Genomic DNA, 18,769 nt, shown 5'->3' on the forward strand with positions numbered 1-18,769 from the left:
CATGGAATTTAATGAAGATGGGAAATAAAATAGTTTAATTTAAAAAAAATACTTTTTAAACTATCAAAAAGTTGTATGCAACAGCAGGTTTTAAAGTTTGAATGATGTTTCTAGGGTAATCTACTTATATAAACTACACAAAAATGCATATGAGTACAGACCTTGTAAAAGGCCTTGTAAAATGTGGTGTCAGTGGTGTTAAAGAAAGCAATGTGTTGGCAAATTTTTAAAACCTTATAATAAAAAATAACTTGTTACAGCATAGTTAATGTATAGGAATAGATTGCACATAATTCACCAGTCATTCAAATTAAATATGTTTCTTATATTTGTAGCTACTCAGTGCCACACCAATATAAAATACTGAATAATACATATTTTTGTTTCTCACAAAAGTAAATATTCATGTGAATTAGACAATAGGAGACCTAACAAAACAGACTAAGGGAACCTGATTGATTTAATATTCAAAACACAGTAACACTTTACATTAACTTGCTCTTATGTCAGTGTAGATTTAAATGCATAGTAATAGTAGTAGAGTTGAGCGGTTTCTGTTACTACACAAGTGAAATAAACTCAACCCCATCACTACGCAATTACAACGCAATTCATGAAGTACTGTGCTATAACATGTAACTACAATGCTACTAGTGTAATTAATGACACGGTTACTACACAGGTATAAGAGCAAATTCATGTAAATTGTTACCCAAAACACATACATCAATAGATAGAAATACATTGATAGATTTTTTTTTAAAATACTATATTTTAGAAGCAAAACACAAATATAAATGTTATGATCTAGATATTATTTTGCCACATAAATACAATATGGAACAATATGTGGTTTTATACATCTTAGGTATGAGAAGAAAGTCAAGTGTCACATTTATTTTCACATAGAGTGACTGAACTGTTAGCAGTCCTGGGGAGTAGTTCCACTACATTTAATTCAGTTAGTAATTTACCGATATTTTGTAGTAACTACATTCAAATCTTTGTAGTGTCTTTGGTAGTTAATGACTTGTTTTAGCCATGTAGCTATCTACTGGAACTGCCCACTACATTTATTCAACTACCCCCTATTTTTCTCTCTCTCCCTGGCCACTGGGCTAAGCCAAAGCACTCACTCTGGCTGTCCCACAGATCTCACTACACTGTTAACATCTGACTCCAGATTGATGTGTTCTTGCAGTCATTTTTCTTAACTGTGTAGTCAATGACATTTCAGATTTAGATATGATAGTTTTTTACGAAGTAGTTTGGATGTAGTGAACTACTTTTTCAAAGTAACTATTAAAGTCAACTATATTTTTCTTTAGGGTAGCGTAATGGTTCTATTCAATCAGATCCGCTTTAGCCGACATCCGCATAGCAGTTGTTCAGGCAGTGTCGGAGGTGGAACTGCGTTAGAGCAAATCCTGGCATTATACCTGAAGCGGACATTGCTATTGGCTGCACGGAGTCGCATTAAGAGAAATCTCATGCGAGCCTTATTTACAAGTTCGAAACACGGAATATGAGATGTGATCTACACCTCGATTCAGCTGATAGAAATCCTCATTATTTTCTTTAGGCTAATCATATTCAATTTGAGCGTCATTATTTCTATATAGCCTACACTTTGTCATTCTGAATATCTAACTTGAGTGACAATGATGAAGAGTAGCCCTTCACCAATTTGACAGCTCCAACACAGTTACATCTCCGGCACCATCAAAACATCAGCTATGCAGGTGTCTGCTATCGCCGGTTAACACTTGATCTGATTGAATCTAGGCCGAAGTGTAGCTTAACCTCTTCCAGTGTGAAGTAATTGATACAAGCTATAAACTATATTTTCAGAGTAGCTTCCCCAACACTGCCTGTTAGTAACCCAGGCAGATAGTTATAGTCAGTTATCTAGTTAGCAAAGGGAACAAAACAAAACACAAACGCTTGGCCATTGAAGTGGATATATTCTTCTCTTTGGTAAGTTTTAAAGGTGGGTGATAACATCCACCTAAAGTGCTATACTTTGTGAGCTGGTCAGCTTTTGCATTGCTCTTTGAGGGCTTTGCCTTCTTATCACGCTGACTGGCAGATCTACTGGGTCACCCTGAGTATAGTCTCTTCCCAGAGTTCAACTAGTGTTTGCCTCCGCCATTTTCAGTTCCCCCATTTTGGAATTCTAGTGGTTCTGTTGCTCTCTGTGTGTCTTTTGAAGGGCCAGAGGCAGGAAGTTGTTGCGTAGGGGTGTACGGGATTTTAATGTCACACACAGACACACACATGCAGCCCCATTGTTTGTCTGATTCACCATCAGAAGTGCTCAGTCTTGTGGAGTGTTAAGGAGTCATGACAGTCAAAGTATGTGTGCATCTAGGTGTGCACGTGTATACTGTACATCTCTATGTCTAGGCATAGCCGCCTCTCAGTTCCGCAGGTGGCCTGGGCCCTCTGTTACTACACAGATCCTCCAGGGGGCGCAACAGAGCGTCCTCTCTAGGTTTATAGGGTATTGCGTAGCTGTCCTCCTCCATCAGTATCCGGTTCAACGTCTGCTCGTTGTTAATGTGGCGACGCACCATCAGTACGTACTGGCGCCCTTCCTCCAGAGGGGGGCAGTCACACACGTTGGGCACCCACAGGAACTCGCGGTGCTCCAGGCGGAAGCGATTGTGGTAGGTGTGGATGATCTGGACATCGTAGCGCGTCTCCTCGCCCCGGTACAGCTTGCTCATGACTTTGGCACGGAACACTGACAACCAATGAAAGACATTATGCTAACACTTTACATAAAGCCAACAGGTATAATGCATTAAAACTTGTTATAACTTACAAGCATGTATGTGCCCTTACAATGTTTTATAATAAGGTTTGTTGTGCCATGCTTGTTTTTCCATGCTGCGATTTTTCAACTGACTTAAAATGTCTGTTTAAGTTTCACCGAATTACATTCGTTCCTTACTTTAAAAAACTAAGTGAGATGTCAACTTGCACCACTATCACCTGATGTTGTAAACTCAAACCCAGCTGTAAACTGGGTCATGTGAATTTAAAGCACACAAGGGTGTTTGAACCGCTAACTTTAGGTATTCAAGAAGTTTAGACTTACCGAAGTCTTTCTGGCAGTACTGCCTCTGGCGCTCCCCTCGACCGCGGGCCCGCCTACATTTCCCACAATGCCCTACGGGAGTAGAAAGAGAAGCGGTGAGTTGATTTGAGCACAGATTGTTTTTTATATCAGGGTATTGCACAATGGTTAGGATGGCACAGATGAGTTTCTGAGAGTGAGTAGGGGACTTAAGGATAGTAGAGTAGAGAGTAGGATAGATTAAAGGAAAGAGAAGAGCATAGGACAGATTTAAAGGAAGAGTAGAGAACGGGATAGATTAAAGGAAAGAGAGAGTAGGACAGATTAAAAGGAAGAGTAGAGAACGGGATAGATTAAAGGAAAGAGTAGAGAGTAGGATAGATTAAAGGAAAGAGTAGAGAGCAGGATAGATTAAAGGAAGAGTAGAGAAAAGATTAGGACAGATTAAAGGAAGAGTAGAGAGCGGGATAGATTAAAGGAAAGAGAGTAGAGAGCAGGACAGATTAAAGGAAGAGTAGAGAAAAGATTAGGACAGATTTAAAGGAAAGAGTAGAGTAGAGAGTAGGAGATTAAAGGAAGAGTAGAGAGCGGGATAGATTAAAGGAAGAGTAGAGAAAAGATTAGGACAGATTAAAGGAAGAGTAGAGAGCGGGATAGATTAAAGGAAAGAGTAGAGAAAAGATTAGGACAGATTAAAGGAAGAGTAGAGAGCGGGATAGATTAAAGGAAAGAGTAGAGAGCAGGACAGATTAAAGGAAGAGTAGAGAAAAGATTAGGACAGATTAAAGGAAGAGTAGAGAAAAGCGGGATAGATTAAAGGAAAGAAGAGTAGAAGAGCAGGACAGATTAAAGGAAAGAGTAGAGAGCAGGACAGATTAAAGGAAGAGTAGAGAAAAGATTAGGACAGATTAAAGAAAGTAGATTAGAGAGCGGGATAGATAAAAAGGAAAAAGAGTAGAGAGCAGGACAGATTAAAGGAAAGAGTAGAGAGCAGGACAGATTAAAGGAAGAGTAGAGAAAAGATTAGGACAGATTTAAAGGAAGAGTAGAGAGTAGGATAGATTAAAGGAAAGAGTAGAGAGCAGGACAGATTTAAAGGAAGAGTAGAGAACGGGATAGATTAAAGGAAAGAGTAGAGAGCAGGACAGATTAAAGGAAGAGTAGAGAAAAGATTAGGACAGATTAAAGGAAGAGTAGAGAGCGGGATAGATTAAAGGAAAGAGTAGAGAGCAGGACAGATTAAAGGAAGAGTAGAGAAAAGATTAGGACAGATTAAAGGAAGAGTAGAGAACGGGATAGATTAAAGGAAAGAGTAGAGAGCAGGACAGATTAAAGGAAGAGTAGAGAAAAGATTAGGACAGATTAAAGGAAGAGTAGAGATAGGATAGATTAAAGGAAGAGTAGAGAGCGGGATAGATTAAAGGAAAGAGTAGAGAGCAGGACAGATTAAAGGAAAGAGTAGAGAGCAGGATAGATTAAAGGAAAGAGTAGAGAGCAGGACAGATTAAAGGAAAGAGTAGAGAGCAGGACAGATTAAAGGAAGAGTAGAGAAGCGGGATAGATTAAAGGAAAGAGTAGAGAGCAGGACAGATTAAAGGAAGAGTAGAGAGCAGGACAGATTAAAGGAAGAGTAGAGAGCAGGACAGATTAAAGGAAGAGTAGAGAACGGGATAGATTAAAGGAAAGAGTAGAGAGCAGGATAGATTAAAGGAAAGAGTAGAGAGCAGGACAGATTAAAGGAAAGAGTAGAGAGCGGGATAGATTAAAGGAAAGAGTAGAGAGCAGGATAGATTAAAGGAAGAGTAGAGAAAAGATTAGGACAGATTAAAGGAAGAGTAGAGAGCAGGATAGATTAAAGGAAAGAGTAGAGAGCAGGATAGATTAAAGGAAAGAGTAGAGAGCAGGATAGATTAAAGGAAGAGTAGAGAAAAGATTAGGACAGATTAAAGGAAGAGTAGAGAACGGGATAGATTAAAGGAAAGAGTAGAGAGCAGGACAGATTAAAGGAAGAGTAGAGAAAAGATTAGGACAGATTAAAGGAAGAGTAGAGAGCGGGATAGATTAAAGGAAAGAGTAGAGTAGAGAGCAGGACAGATTAAAGGAAAGAGTAGAGAGAGGACAGATTAAAGGAAAGAGTAGAGATTAGGACAGATTAAAGGAAGAGTAGAGTAGAGAGCAGGACAGATTAAAGGAAGAGTAGAGAGCGGGATAGATTAAAGGAAAGAGTAGAGAGCAGGACAGATTAAAGGAAGAGTAGAGAAAAGATTAGGACAGATTAAAGGAAGAGTAGAGAGCGGGATAGATTAAAGGAAAGAGTAGAGTAGAGAGCAGGACAGATTAAAGGAAAGAGTAGAGTAGAGAACAGATTAAAGAGTAGAGTAGAGATTAGGACAGATGAAAGGAAGAGTAAAGTAGAGATTAGGACAGATGAAGGAAGAGTAGAGTAGAGATTAGGACAGATGAAAAGAAGAGAGTAGGACAGATTAAAAGAAGAGTAGAATGGAGGCTAGATGAAAGGAAGAGTAGCACAGATTAAAGGAAGAGTAGAGTAGAGAGTAGGAATATAAAGGAAGAGTAGATTAGAGAGTAGGACAGATTAGAGGAAGAATAGAGTAGGATAGATTAAAGGAAGAGTAGGATAGATTAAAGGAAAAGTAGAGTAGGATAGATTAAAGGAAGAGTAGGATGTAGGCTAGATGAAAGGAAGAGTAGAGTAGAGAGTAGGACATTAAAGGAAGAGTAGATTAGAGAGTAGGACAGATTAGAGGAAGAGTAGAGTAGGATAGATTAAAGGAAGAGTAGGATAGATTAAAGGAAAAGTAGAGTAGGATAGATTAAAGGAAAGAGTAGGGTAGAGGGGGGAGGCAGAGGAGAGAGGATTATAGCATTTTAGCAAGGCGAGAGTTGAGGTTTAGGGGAGTGGAGGTGAGATAGGGGTTAAAGATTTAGGTGAGGGAGAGATTGAGGTGAGGTGGAGCAAACCTCCTCGGGGTGGTTGGGGTAGTCGGTTCCTCCTGGTCTCATCCCTCTCCAGGCGGGGAAGGACAGGTGGGCGATGGGGCTGGTGAGGGGGTTGTCGAGCTGGGTGGCGAGGGGACTTGATGGGCCAGCCACCTGGAGGAGCTGAGGGACAGTGCGGGAAAAGGTGAGTTACATTATTGAGTATCAACATGCCTTTGGAGTTAGGGCCAGGAGTTTTCATGACCTGACCAAGAAAAGGACCTGGGTCCAAGACATAAACTCAAATGGAACTTTAAGGGATAGTTTACTTATTTATTAGATGTTTGTTTTCTTACCTTAAAAGCAGTCTATGGAAAAGGAGTGACTGCAATCCACACTTTGTTTTTGTTAAACTAGCCACTGCCAACAAAATGTTAACATGAGCATTTTTTTTTACCAAAGCACCATGTCAGTAAATCTCCCCAGTTAAGCATGTTTTAAATATCATGCCCAAATAATTTTTAATCATTAAAAAACAATTCATTGAGGACCACAATCCATTTAAGAGATGAGGGAAAAAATATCTAAATATGTACAATTTCTGAACTATTCCTTTAAATTTGCATTAATCATCCATTAATGTGAGATTTGTGCAAACGATGGAGAAGCACATGTGTATCTTGACTCAGGATTTGGGCAAGGGATCTTTCCAAGGCATTCTTTAGGTAGAATCTGTAAGGACAGGCAGTGGGAGACGAGAAGCAAGTACAGGGAGTGACCGTTTAATGAAATAGACAGGAAACAAAACACACGAACAGGGTCTGGACAGGGGAAACAAAACAACATTAATGCTGACACGGGGATGCAACTGAGGAACAGACAGATAGAGAGGGGGCAATCAACAAAGTGAAGGAGTCCAGGTGAGTCCAATGAAGCGCTGATGCGTGTAATGATGGTGACAGGTGTGTGTAATGAGGGGCAGCCTGGCGCCCTTGAGCGCCAGAGAGAGGGAGCGGGAGCAGGCGTGACAGAATCACTAAAGAGTGACTTTCTGTCCAGCATCAAATCACTATGATACGACATGAGCAAACATCGTCTTAGATCATTAATTTCTGCTCCAAAATGCTAAAAAGCAATCGCTTTTGTTCGTCTTGACTCCCCCACAGGCTTTCAATGCTCCCTGTGACCCACAAGGTAAATAAGACCATGTTTCTAGACCTAACCCAGTCTTTAGCCACGACTCAAAAGGAACTGACTGCGTGACCCTTTAGTGGATCTAAACCCACCAGTTAGAAAACACTATGCTAGGGACTAGACTACTTCTCAACCCACCAGTTAGAAAACACTATGCTAGGGACTAGACTACTTCTCAACCCACCAGTTAGAAAACACTATGCTAGGGACTAGACTACTTCTCAACCCACCAGTTAGAAAACACTATGCTAGGGGCTAGACTACTTCTCAACCCACCAGTTAGAAAACACTATGCTAGGGACTAGACTACTTCTCAACCCACCAGTTAGAAAACACTATGCTAGGGACTAGACTACTTCTCAACCCACCAGTTAGAAAACACTATGCTAGGGGGGCTAGACTACTTCTCAACCCACCAGTTAGAAAACACTATGCTAGGGACTAGACTACTTCTCAACCCACCAGTTAGAAAACACTATGCTAGGGGCTAGACTACTTCTCAACCCACCAGTTAGAAAACACTATGCTAGGGCTAGACTACTTCTCAACCCACCAGTTAGAAAACACTATGCTAGGGGCTAGACTACTTCTCAACCCACCAGTTAGAAAACACTATGCTAGGGACTAGACTACTTCTCAACCCACCAGTTAGAAAACACTATGCTAGGGACTAGACTACTTCTCAACCCACCAGTTAGAAAACACTATGCTAGGGGCTAGACTACTTCTCAACCCACCAGTTAGAAAACACTATGCTAGGGGCTAGACTACTTCTCAACCCACCAGTTAGAAACACTATGCTAGGGACTAGACTACTTCTCAACCCACCAGTTAGAAAACACTAAACTAGGGGCTAGACTACTTCTCAAAGTTAGAAAACACTATGCTAGGGGCTAGACTACTTCTCAACCCACCAGTTAGAAAACACTATGCTAGGGGACTACTTCTCAACCCACCAGTTAGACTACTTCTCAACCCACCAGTTAGAAAACACTATGCTAGGGACTAGACTACTTCTCAACCCACCAGTTAGAAAACACTATGCTAGGGCTAGACTACTTCTCAACCCACCAGTTAGAAAACACTATGCTAGGGGCTAGACTACTTCTCAACCCACCAGTTAGAAAACACTATGCTAGGGGCTAGACTACTTCTCAACCCACCAGTTAGAAAACACTATGCTAGGGGCTAGACTACTTCTCAACCCACCAGTTAGAAAACACTATGCTAGGGGCTAGACTACTTCTCAACCCACCAGTTAGAAAACACTATGCTAGGGACTAGACTACTTCTCAACCCACCAGTTAGAAAACACTATGCTAGGGGCTAGACTACTTCTCAACCCACCAGTTAGAAAACACTATGCTAGGGCTAGACTACTTCTCAACCCACCAGTTAGACCCAACCCAAGTTAAAAACACTATGCTAGGGGCTAGACTACTTCTCAACCCACCAGTTAGAAAACACTATACTAGGGGCTAGACTACTTCTCAACCCACCAGTTAGAAAACACCATGCTAGGGGCTAGACTACTTCTCAACCCACCAGTTAGAAAACACTATGCTAGGGGCTAGACTACTTCTCAACCCACCAGTTAGAAAACACTATGCTAGGGGCTAGACTACTTCTCAACCCACCAGTTAGAAAACACTATGCTAGGGACTAGACTACTTCTCAACCCACCAGTTAGAAAACACTATGCTAGGGCTAGACTACTTCTCAACCCACCAGTTAGAAAACACTATGCTAGGGGCTAGACTACTTCTCAACCCACCAGTTAGAAAACACTATGCTAGGGGCTAGACTACTTCTCAACCCACCAGTTAGAAAACACTATGCTAGGGACTAGACTACTTCTCAACCCACCAGTTAGAAAACACTATGCTAGGGGCTAGAAAACACTACTTAGACTACTTGCTCAACCCACCAGTTAGAAAACACTATGCTAGGGACTAGACTACTTCTCAACCCACCAGTTAGAAAACACTATGCTAGGGCTAGACTACTTCTCAACCCACCAGTTAGAAAACACTATGCTAGGGACTAGACTACTTCTCAACCCACCAGTTAGAAAACACTATGCTAGGGGCTAGGCTACTTCTCAACCCACCAGTTAGAAAACACTATGCTAGGGACTAGACTACTTCTCAACCCACCAGTTAGAAAACACTATGCTAGGGGCTAGACTACTTCTCAACCCACCAGTTAGAAAACACTATGCTAGGGACTAGACTACTTCTCAACCCACCAGTTAGAAAACACTATGCTAGGGGCTAGACTACTTCTCAACCCACCAGTTAGAAAACACTATGCTAGGGACTAGACTACTTCTCAACCCACCAGTTAGAAAACACTATGCTAGGGGCTAGACTACTTCTCAACCCACCAGTTAGAAAACACTATGCTAGGGACTAGGCTACTTCTCAACCCACCAGTTAGAACACACTATGCTAGGGGCTAGACTACTTCTCAACCCACCAGTTAGAAAACACTATGCTAGGGGCTAGACTACTTCTCAACCCACCAGTTAGAAAACACTATGCTAGGGACTAGACTACTTCTCAACCCACCAGTTAGAAAACACTATGCTAGGGGCTAGGCTACTCCCATTATGTCCTGCACCAAATTACTTGATAAATTACTAAATTATCAAACCTGTTTACTAAATTCTAAAGGATGCTAAAGTCTTAGATCATTTCTTTGTTGAGCAGTACACAAAAATGAGTCAAAACTATGGTTTTGTACCAAGCACCACTATCTCAGTATGGAATATGCGGTGGGTTTTGGGATTAGGAGTTTTATCACTAAACACTTCTAAGATAAGTGGGGGACATTCCACTCCAGAAACTTCATGCCTTGGCTTTATCAGTTATTGTCATCCAGGTACAGATCAAAGTATAGCAGGTCAGAACAGTGTATTCAGTTTTGGATCAAAGTCCACTTTTGCAGTTATATAGGACAAATATAAGGATTACTGTTGAATGTTGGTTACATTCCAACCAGGGCCAATTTAATAAAAATACAACACTGATTATAAACCTATGATTGAGTTTGCAGTTAATAATTCCCCTCTTATATAAACGGATGTAATAAAACATTCCAGAAGACATTTGCTGAACATTAGCAAGGCACAGTCAGTTTGTAGGCCAGGGGTTTTCAAACTGGGGTCCCTGTCAGCCTCCCAGGCCCATGTTGCCCAGGGTTATGAACATACTTTGTAGATGAATAATATTACATTGTGTTGTATTACACCTTCTAAACTTATACCACAGATCCCTTGGCCAAAATGTGTTACCTTTGTTGTTAGTGATATTCATTAAAACAAAATTAAATGTAAAAAAAACTATTTTGAGATCTGGCAGTACATCTGCTGTACCGGAGGCAGTCAGATCTGAAAATATTAAAAACACAAACATTTATTTATTAATTTTACTTTTAGAGCTTGTCGTAATGTGCAGATTTTTTTAATACCCCTTGGAGTAATGTTTAGATCCATCTATCTATCCATCATCCGTATCCATCCATCCATCATCCGTATCCATCCATCCATCATCCGTATCCATCCATCCATCATCTGTATCCATCCATCCATCATCCGTATCCATCCATCATCCGTATCCATCCATCCATCATCCGTATCCATCCATCCATCATCCGTATCCATCCATCATCCATATCCATCCATCATCCGTATCCATCCATCATCTGTATCCATCCATCATCCATATCCATCCATCCATCATCTGTATCCATCCATCATCCATATCCATCCATCATCCGTATCCATCCATCCATCATCGTATCCATCCATCATCCGTATCCATCCATCCATCATCGTATCCATCCATCATCCGTAGCCTCCATCATCCATATCCATCCATCATCTGTATCCATCCATCATCCATATCATCCATCCATCATCTGTATCCATCCATCATCCGTATCCATCCATCCATCATCCATATCCATCCATCCATCATCTGTATCCATCCATCATCCATATCCATCCATCATCCGTATCCATCCATCATCCATATCCATCCATCCATCATCCGTATCCATCCATCATCCGTATCCATCCATCATCCGTATCCCATCCGTATCCATCCATCATCCGTCCATCCGTATCCATCATCCATATCCATCCATCATCTGTATCCATCCATCCATCATCCTCCATCATCCATCCATCCATCATCTGTATCCATCCATCATCCATATCCATCCATCCATCATCTGTATCCATCCATCATCTGTATCCATCCATCATCCATATCCATCCATCATCCGTATCCATCCATCATCCATATCCATCCATCCATCATCCGTATCCATCCATCATCCATATCCATCCATCCATCATCCGTATCCATCCATCATCCGTATCCATCCATCATCTGTATCCATCCATCTTCCGTATCCATCCATCCATCTTCCGTATCCATCCATCCATCCATCCATCCATCCATCCATCCATCCATCATGTATTAAACTTCAGTCACACAAACAGAGGATGAGTGAAACCAGGGGCAGGTTTTCCCATGTAAATGCATACATCCCATTAAATGGACATTTTGGACATGAAATTTAACACATGTTAATAATGGGTACATTGCGGTCTATTGGCTTTTGCTTACAAAATGCTAGCTAGCGGTTGGTGGCAGTGCCTAGGGAAAAACAAACCCACAACCTGGATTGCATTTTGTCCTTAGACTTCTTACAAGGTAAGGAAACAAAATGTTATTTTAATTTGGTTGAACTACCCCTTTAACAATGGTCAGCGGTCTTACCCCAGTAGGGTCTTGTGGTGACAGGGGGAGGTCTAGTAGTAGTAGTAGTGGTAGTAGTAGTGGTGGGGTGATCCCAGGGGATGTAGCTAGCAGTGTGGTGAGGCTGGCGTAGCTGACTCCTCCTGCCATGGAACAGAGCGTAGCGGTCTGGAGGGAGCCAATACTCGTATTCTATCCCCGGGTTCCTGTCTGTCACCAACACCTGCAGACACAACCACACAGTGTACAACGGATGTATATTTTAATATATATTGTTTTATAATACCCAGTATATTTTAAGCAATATTGGCCATATAACACAAACCCCAGAGATGCCTTATTGCTATTATAAACTGGTTACCAACGTAATTAGAAAAGTAAAAAATAAATGTTTTGTCATACCCGTGGTATACGGTCTGATATAACACGGCTGTCAGCCAATCAGCATTCAGGGCTCAAACCACCCAGTTTAGAACTGTCAATACCAACAATATACTGAAAAAATATTACATATGGAAGACAACACATTAAGAAAATATATGTCCGTTACATATAGGAGAGGAGACTGGTTCTGATAAATTGGAGTTTTGTATTTGTCATTATTAGGGATTCCCATTAGCTGCTGCCAAGGTAGCAGCTACTCTTCCTGTGGTCCAAACACATTAAGGCACTTACATTACACATAAAACAGTTTATCATATAACAGTATTACACCACTGAATATCTACAATACAAAATGTATAATACCACAATATTACAATGTACGTGTGTGTCGAGAGAGTCTGCTAGCGTGTGTGTGTATGCATGTGTCTGTACCTGTGTGGGTGTCTCTTCACTGTCTCCATTGTTTCATAAGGTGTATTTACCTGATGTGGAATAGAGTTCCATGTAGTCATGGCTCTATGTAGAACTGTGAGCCTCCCATAGTCTGTTCTGGACTTGGGGACTGTGAAGAGACCTCTGGGGGTATGTCTTGTGGGGTATGCATGGGTGTCCGAGCTGTGTGCTTGGAGTTTAAACAAACGGCTCGGTACATTCAGCTTGTAAACACTTCTTATAAAAACAAGTAGTGATGAAGTCAATCTCTCTTCCACTTTGAGCCATGAGAGATTGACATGCATATCATTAACGTCAGCTCCCCTTAAGGGCCAGACGTGCTGCCTTATGAGCCAATTGTACTTTTCATAAGTCCCTCTTTGTGGCACCTGACGACACTACTGAACAGTAGTCTAGGTGCGACAAAACTAGGGGGTTGAACAAGTATACTAACAAAGCTATCATTGTGTACCTTAATTAGTGAGGTTAGTTTGCAGTCTTTATATACACTGAACAAAAATATACAGTAAACACAACATGTAAAGTGTTGGTCCCATGTTACATGAGCTGAAATAAAAAATCTCAGAAATGTTCCATACACACAAAAAAACGTTCTCTAAAACGTTATGCACAAATTTGTTTACATCCCTGTTAGTGAGCATTTTTCCTTTGTTAAGATAATCCATCCACCTGACAGGTGTGGCATATCAAGAAGCTGATTAAACAGCATGATCATTACACAAGTGCACCTTGTGCTGGGGACAATAAAAGGCCACTAAAATGTGCAGTTCTGTCACACAACACAATGCGACAAATGTCTCAAGTTTTGAAGGCGAGTGCAATTGGCATGTTGACTGCACGAAAGCCCACCAGAGCTGTTGCCAGAGAATTTAATGTTAATTTCTCTAATATAAGCAGCCTCCAACATTGTTTTAGAGAATTTGGTAGTACGTCCAACCGGCCTCCCAACCACAGATCACGTATATATTGTTGTGTGGGTGAGCGGTTGGCTGATGTGAACAGACTGCCCCATGGTAGCAGTGGGGTTAAGGTATGGACAGGCATAAGCTACGGACATAGCATTTTATCAATGGCAATTTGAATGCATAAAAATACCGTAACGAGATCCTAAGGCCCATTGTGAGGCCCATTTTTTCCTTTACTTCCCGTCATGTGAAATCCAGAGATTAGGGCCTAATGAATCTATTTCAATTGACTGATTCCCTCACATGAACTGTTACTCAGTAAAAATCAATGAAATTGTTGCATGTTACGATGATATTTTTGTTCAGTATAGTTATTGCATTGCCTGTCAATCATAACTTTGACCAGACTGACCATGACGTGCAGGTCCTCCATTGTGGGTCCAGGGACCTCAAAGCTTTCCCAGGTGTCCACAGAGCGCTTGTACAGGAGCTTGGTTCCCGCTACGCTGTACTCCCCAGGAACACTGATCTTCCAGTTCCCATTAATGACAAACTGGGAACGCCCGTTCTGGAGCGCTGGAGGGAGAAGAGAAGGCTTGAATGAAGGTAGGGAATGTGTTTGGTTTTCAATGCTGATTGGTGAAGTGTGACTGAAATTGGCTTTGTGATGATAATATGTATGTGTTTGATTGAATTATGCTACGGTTGGGGTCAATTCCTTTTCAGTCAATTCACAAATCACAATTGAGGAATGAGGGAAATTTGATGTGGATTTTTCCTCCTCAATTTCATCATATCCAATTACGATCTTGTCTCATCGCTGCAACTCTCCAACAGGCTTGGTAGAGGTGAAAGTCGAGTCATGCATCCTCTGAAACATGACCCGCCAAACAGCGCTTCTTAACACCCGCCAACTTAACCCGGAAGCCAGCCGCACCAATGTGTCGGAGGAAACACCGTTCAACTGACGACCGAAGTCAGCCTGAGGGCGCTCGGCCTACCACAGGGAGTCGCTAGATGAGCCAAGTAAAACCCCCCGGCCAAACCTGCCCCTAACCCGGGCAACGCTGGGCCAATTGTGTGCCGCCCTAAGGGACTCCCGGTCACGGCCGGTTGTGACACAGCCTGGGATTGAACCCGGGTCTGAAGTGACGCCTCAAGTACTGCGATGCAGTTCCTTCGACCGCTGCGCCACTCAGGAGGCCATGAGTTGGAATTTCTACTTACATTTATGTCAGTTAGCAGACTCTTTTATCCGAAGTAACAGAGTAGTGAGTGCATACCAACAACCCTGGCGTTGCAAGAGCCATGCTCTACCAACTGAGCTACACGGGACCATGGGACCACTTCACTAAATTGAAATGGAATAAACCTCAATCCTACAATGTAACATTTCTTAATTCAGCAAAGTAACAAAGTTGCCTTGCCAAACAGAGTGGCATTACTACATCATTGCCTTGTTTGGCCTAACTGTGACAAGTTGCAGGAACAGACAAATAGGGAAACCATCTCTTGGAAGTACATTTTGTGGGGGGGGGATATCTTCCAACCAAATCAGAACTAACCAAGTACATCCACTTGCCTGCCAGAAGGCCCCCCACCCTTTTCCCACACCCAGTTCCCCCACCCTGTCCCATGGCCAAATTAAACATTTACGAGTGTTCCATTTCAGGATCCCTGCATTTTCCATTTCAGGAGTCACGTCATTACGGTCTTGTAAATGTGGGTGAGAATAGATGGATAGCCTTGGGTGTTGTGTTGACTGGAGAGCCCAGCCAGAGTGCAGCTGGGTATCAACCAGAGAGCTGTATCGGTCTCTGGTGCCAGGAAGCAACAGTAAGCAAACAGGAATGAGAGGAGAGCAGCATTATGGCTACTGAAAGTGTCAGGGAAGTGGTAGAGTTCTCTAGCCATGGCTGGGTGGGTTGAAACTCATAGCAGACATACAGAAGATGATAAAAAGGTCTCAAAGCAAATTCTCTGTCAAACCAGCACTTCTGAGAGGCTGTCTGTATATGTACTGTATATAGTTAATGATATACAGAACATTGATGCTGTCCTTGTGTGACAGCTCATTCCCAGTGTGTGTGCGTGCGTGCGTGTGTGCGCGTGCGTCTGTCAAGCTGAGCCATCTCTTACCCAGATAGTTCCTGCTGTTATCGGTGACACGGATGTGAGTAGCTCCAGCTGGGATCATGGTCACTTCATTGTACCCAAACGGACCCGCTATAGCCAACAGAGTACAGAGACATTCATTAAGACAGATATTACATCAGTGGGAAACAAGTATAAACCATTAATTTAGAGACTGGGTAACAATGATGAATATAAACACAATATGTGGTGCAGTATGTGTTATATGCAATATATATATAAATATATATTTATATTTGTGAATATATACGGTATATGCTTATGTGTAACACATATAAAACTTTATTAAAGTAAATACATAAACTCAGAAAAAAGGTCCTCTCACTGTCAACTGCTTTTGTTTTCAGCAAACTTAACATGTGTAAATATTTGTATGAACATAACAAGACTCAACAACTGAGACATAAACTGAACAAGTTCCACAGACATGTGACTAACAGAAATTGAATGATGTGTCCCTGAACAAAGGGGGGTCAAAATAAAATAACAGTCAGTATCTGGTGTGGCCACCAGCTGCATTAAGTACTGCAGTGCATCTCCTCCTCATGGTCTGCACCAGATTTGCCAGTTCTTGCTGTGAAATGTTACCCCACTCTTCCACCAAGGCACCTGCAAGTTCCCGGACCCTAGCCCTCGCCCTCCGATCCAACAGGTCCCAGACGTGCTCAATGGGATTGAGATCCGGGCTCTTCGCTGGCCATGGCAGAATACTGACATTCCTGTCTTGAAGGAAATCACGCACAGAACGAGCAGTATGGCTGGTGGCATTGTCATGCTGGAGGGTCATGTCAGGATGAGCCTGCAGGAAGGGTACCACATGAGGGAGGAGGATGTCTTCCCTGTAACGCACAGCATTGAGATTGCTTGCAATGACAACAAGCTCAGTCCGATGATGCTGTGACACACCACCCTAGACCATGACGGACCCTCTACCTCCAAATCGATCCCGCTCCAGAGTACAGGCCTCGGTGTAACGCTCATTCCTTTGACGATAAACACGAATCCGACCATCACCCCTGGTGAGACAAAACCGCGAGTCGTCAGTGAAAAGCACTTTTTGCCAGTCCTGTCTGGTCCAGCGACGGTGGGTTTGTGCCCATAGACAACGTTGTTGCTGGTGATGTCTGGTGAGATCCTGCCTTACAACAGGCCTACAAGCCCTCAGTCCAGCCTCTCTCAGCCTATTGCAGACAGTCTGAGCACTGATGGAGGGATTGTGCGTTCCTGGTGTAACTCGGGCAGTTGTTGTTGCCATCCTGTACCTGTCTGTAGGTGTGATGTTCGGATGTACCGATCCTGTGCAGGTGTTTTTACACGTGGTCTGCCACTGCGATGACGATCAGCTGTCCGTCCTGTGTCCCTGGAGCGCTGTCTTAGGCGTCTCACAGTACGGACATTGCAATTTATTGTCCTGGCCACATCTGCACTCCTCATGCCTCCTTGCAGCATGTCTAAGGCACGTTCACGCAGATGAGCAGGGACCCTGGGCATCTTTCTTTTGGTGTTTTTCAGTGTCATTAGAAAGGCCTCTTTTAGTGTCCTAAGTTTTCATAACTGTGACCTTAATTGCCTACCGTCTGTAAACTGTTAGTGTCTTAACGACAGTTCCACAAGTGCATGTTCATTAATTGTTTATGGTTCATTGAACAAGCAGGGAAACAGAGTTTAAACCCTTTACAATCAAGAGCTGTGAAGTTATTTGGATTTTTACAAATTATCTTTGAAAGACAGGGTCCTGAAAAAGGGACGTTTCTTTTTTTGTGGAGTTTATATACATAAAGCTTTTTTTCTGAGATATATTCTCATAGCAAATTGTTAATACATATTAATTTACTCATTAATGATAACTAAATTAGGATTACATAATGATTTACAGACAGTTTATTAATGGTTAAACCAAAGAGGGATATTTCATCATCGAGCCAAAAGCATGAACCATTCATTTAGAGAGTGATATTTCACTAGTCAAAAGCAGTCAACATCTCTGTGGTTCCCCTGCTGCTGGTGTGTGAAAAGCGAGCAGCAAGACTACCCTATTCATTGTGGTTTTTCTATGGGACTGAGAAACCGTTGCTCTTGTTTTGACAATTGTAGGTCTCTGAGATTAAAGCTGTGTGTGAATTAAGAGTTATAGTGCTATTTTAAACGGGTCCATTTGAAGAAAGCGTAAAGCTAATATGGTGATTTACCGCCACCTGTAACACTGAGTCCTGAACCAAATATTGTGTGAAATTCATTTATTTTGGTCACTAGATTGAGGTGATATAGCTTAAAGTGGCAATCAGCAGTTGCTACATACATTTTATGGGGATAAATTAATTATATGTTCCCACTGAACTTATAAATGCCTCAAACTTACTTCATCTGTCCTACCTCATCAGAACACAAAATATAAGCTTGTTTTACTCCGTTTGTAAACAAAGAAAATGTTAACAAACACTATATGGCCTCAAAACATGGTTAAAACTATAATGTTGATATCATGGTCAGTCCTTGCATCCATAGCTTTGTCTATGAACATGAGAGTGGTTCATTTCTGCAGCCCCGTCCCTCAGCTGTTTACTGAACCAGGGGCAGGAAGAACGCTTTGTTATTGTTTTGCTGTAGACTGCTGCTTTAAAGACATTTCCTAACCATACGCAACTCAATTTGAAGACAATGCTCTAATCATTTGCTAGTTTAAAACGGTGGAAGCCCTCAATTGCAATGTCCATGCTAAAACGGGTTATATCCATCTAGAGTCCTCTATCTGTCTCTATGGTTCAGCAATAGACTTAGTTATGAACCCGAGTTTGAGTTTTTTGAATGAATCTTGTATGTTAGTGCTGGGCTAGAACAAAGGCCTGCAGACCCCGGAGGGGCCTACCCTTAATAAGTTCAGCTGTGTT

General features: G+C 42.0%; 1 protein-coding gene across 1 annotated transcript in view; it reads right to left on the reverse strand.

Moving 5' to 3' along the window:
* Positions 1 to 220: 220 nt before the first annotated feature.
* adamtsl5 (ADAMTS like 5) overlaps positions 221 to 18,769 on the reverse strand; it is a 70,613-nt gene continuing 52,064 nt past the window's right edge. Inside the window, exons 8-13 of the mRNA XM_042318615.1 lie at positions 15,867 to 15,953; positions 14,140 to 14,303; positions 12,007 to 12,208; positions 6,065 to 6,205; positions 3,104 to 3,175; positions 221 to 2,746 (exon numbers count right to left, since the gene is read on the reverse strand). Of these exons, the coding sequence (XP_042174549.1) occupies positions 2,403 to 2,746; positions 3,104 to 3,175; positions 6,065 to 6,205; positions 12,007 to 12,208; positions 14,140 to 14,303; positions 15,867 to 15,953 (1,010 nt within the window). The 3' untranslated portion in view covers positions 221 to 2,402. The remainder of the gene's footprint in view (positions 2,747 to 3,103; positions 3,176 to 6,064; positions 6,206 to 12,006; positions 12,209 to 14,139; positions 14,304 to 15,866; positions 15,954 to 18,769) is intronic.

Source organism: Oncorhynchus tshawytscha, unplaced genomic scaffold, assembly GCF_018296145.1.
Source record: "Oncorhynchus tshawytscha isolate Ot180627B unplaced genomic scaffold, Otsh_v2.0 Un_scaffold_530_pilon_pilon, whole genome shotgun sequence".
NCBI lineage: Eukaryota > Metazoa > Chordata > Actinopteri > Salmoniformes > Salmonidae > Oncorhynchus > Oncorhynchus tshawytscha.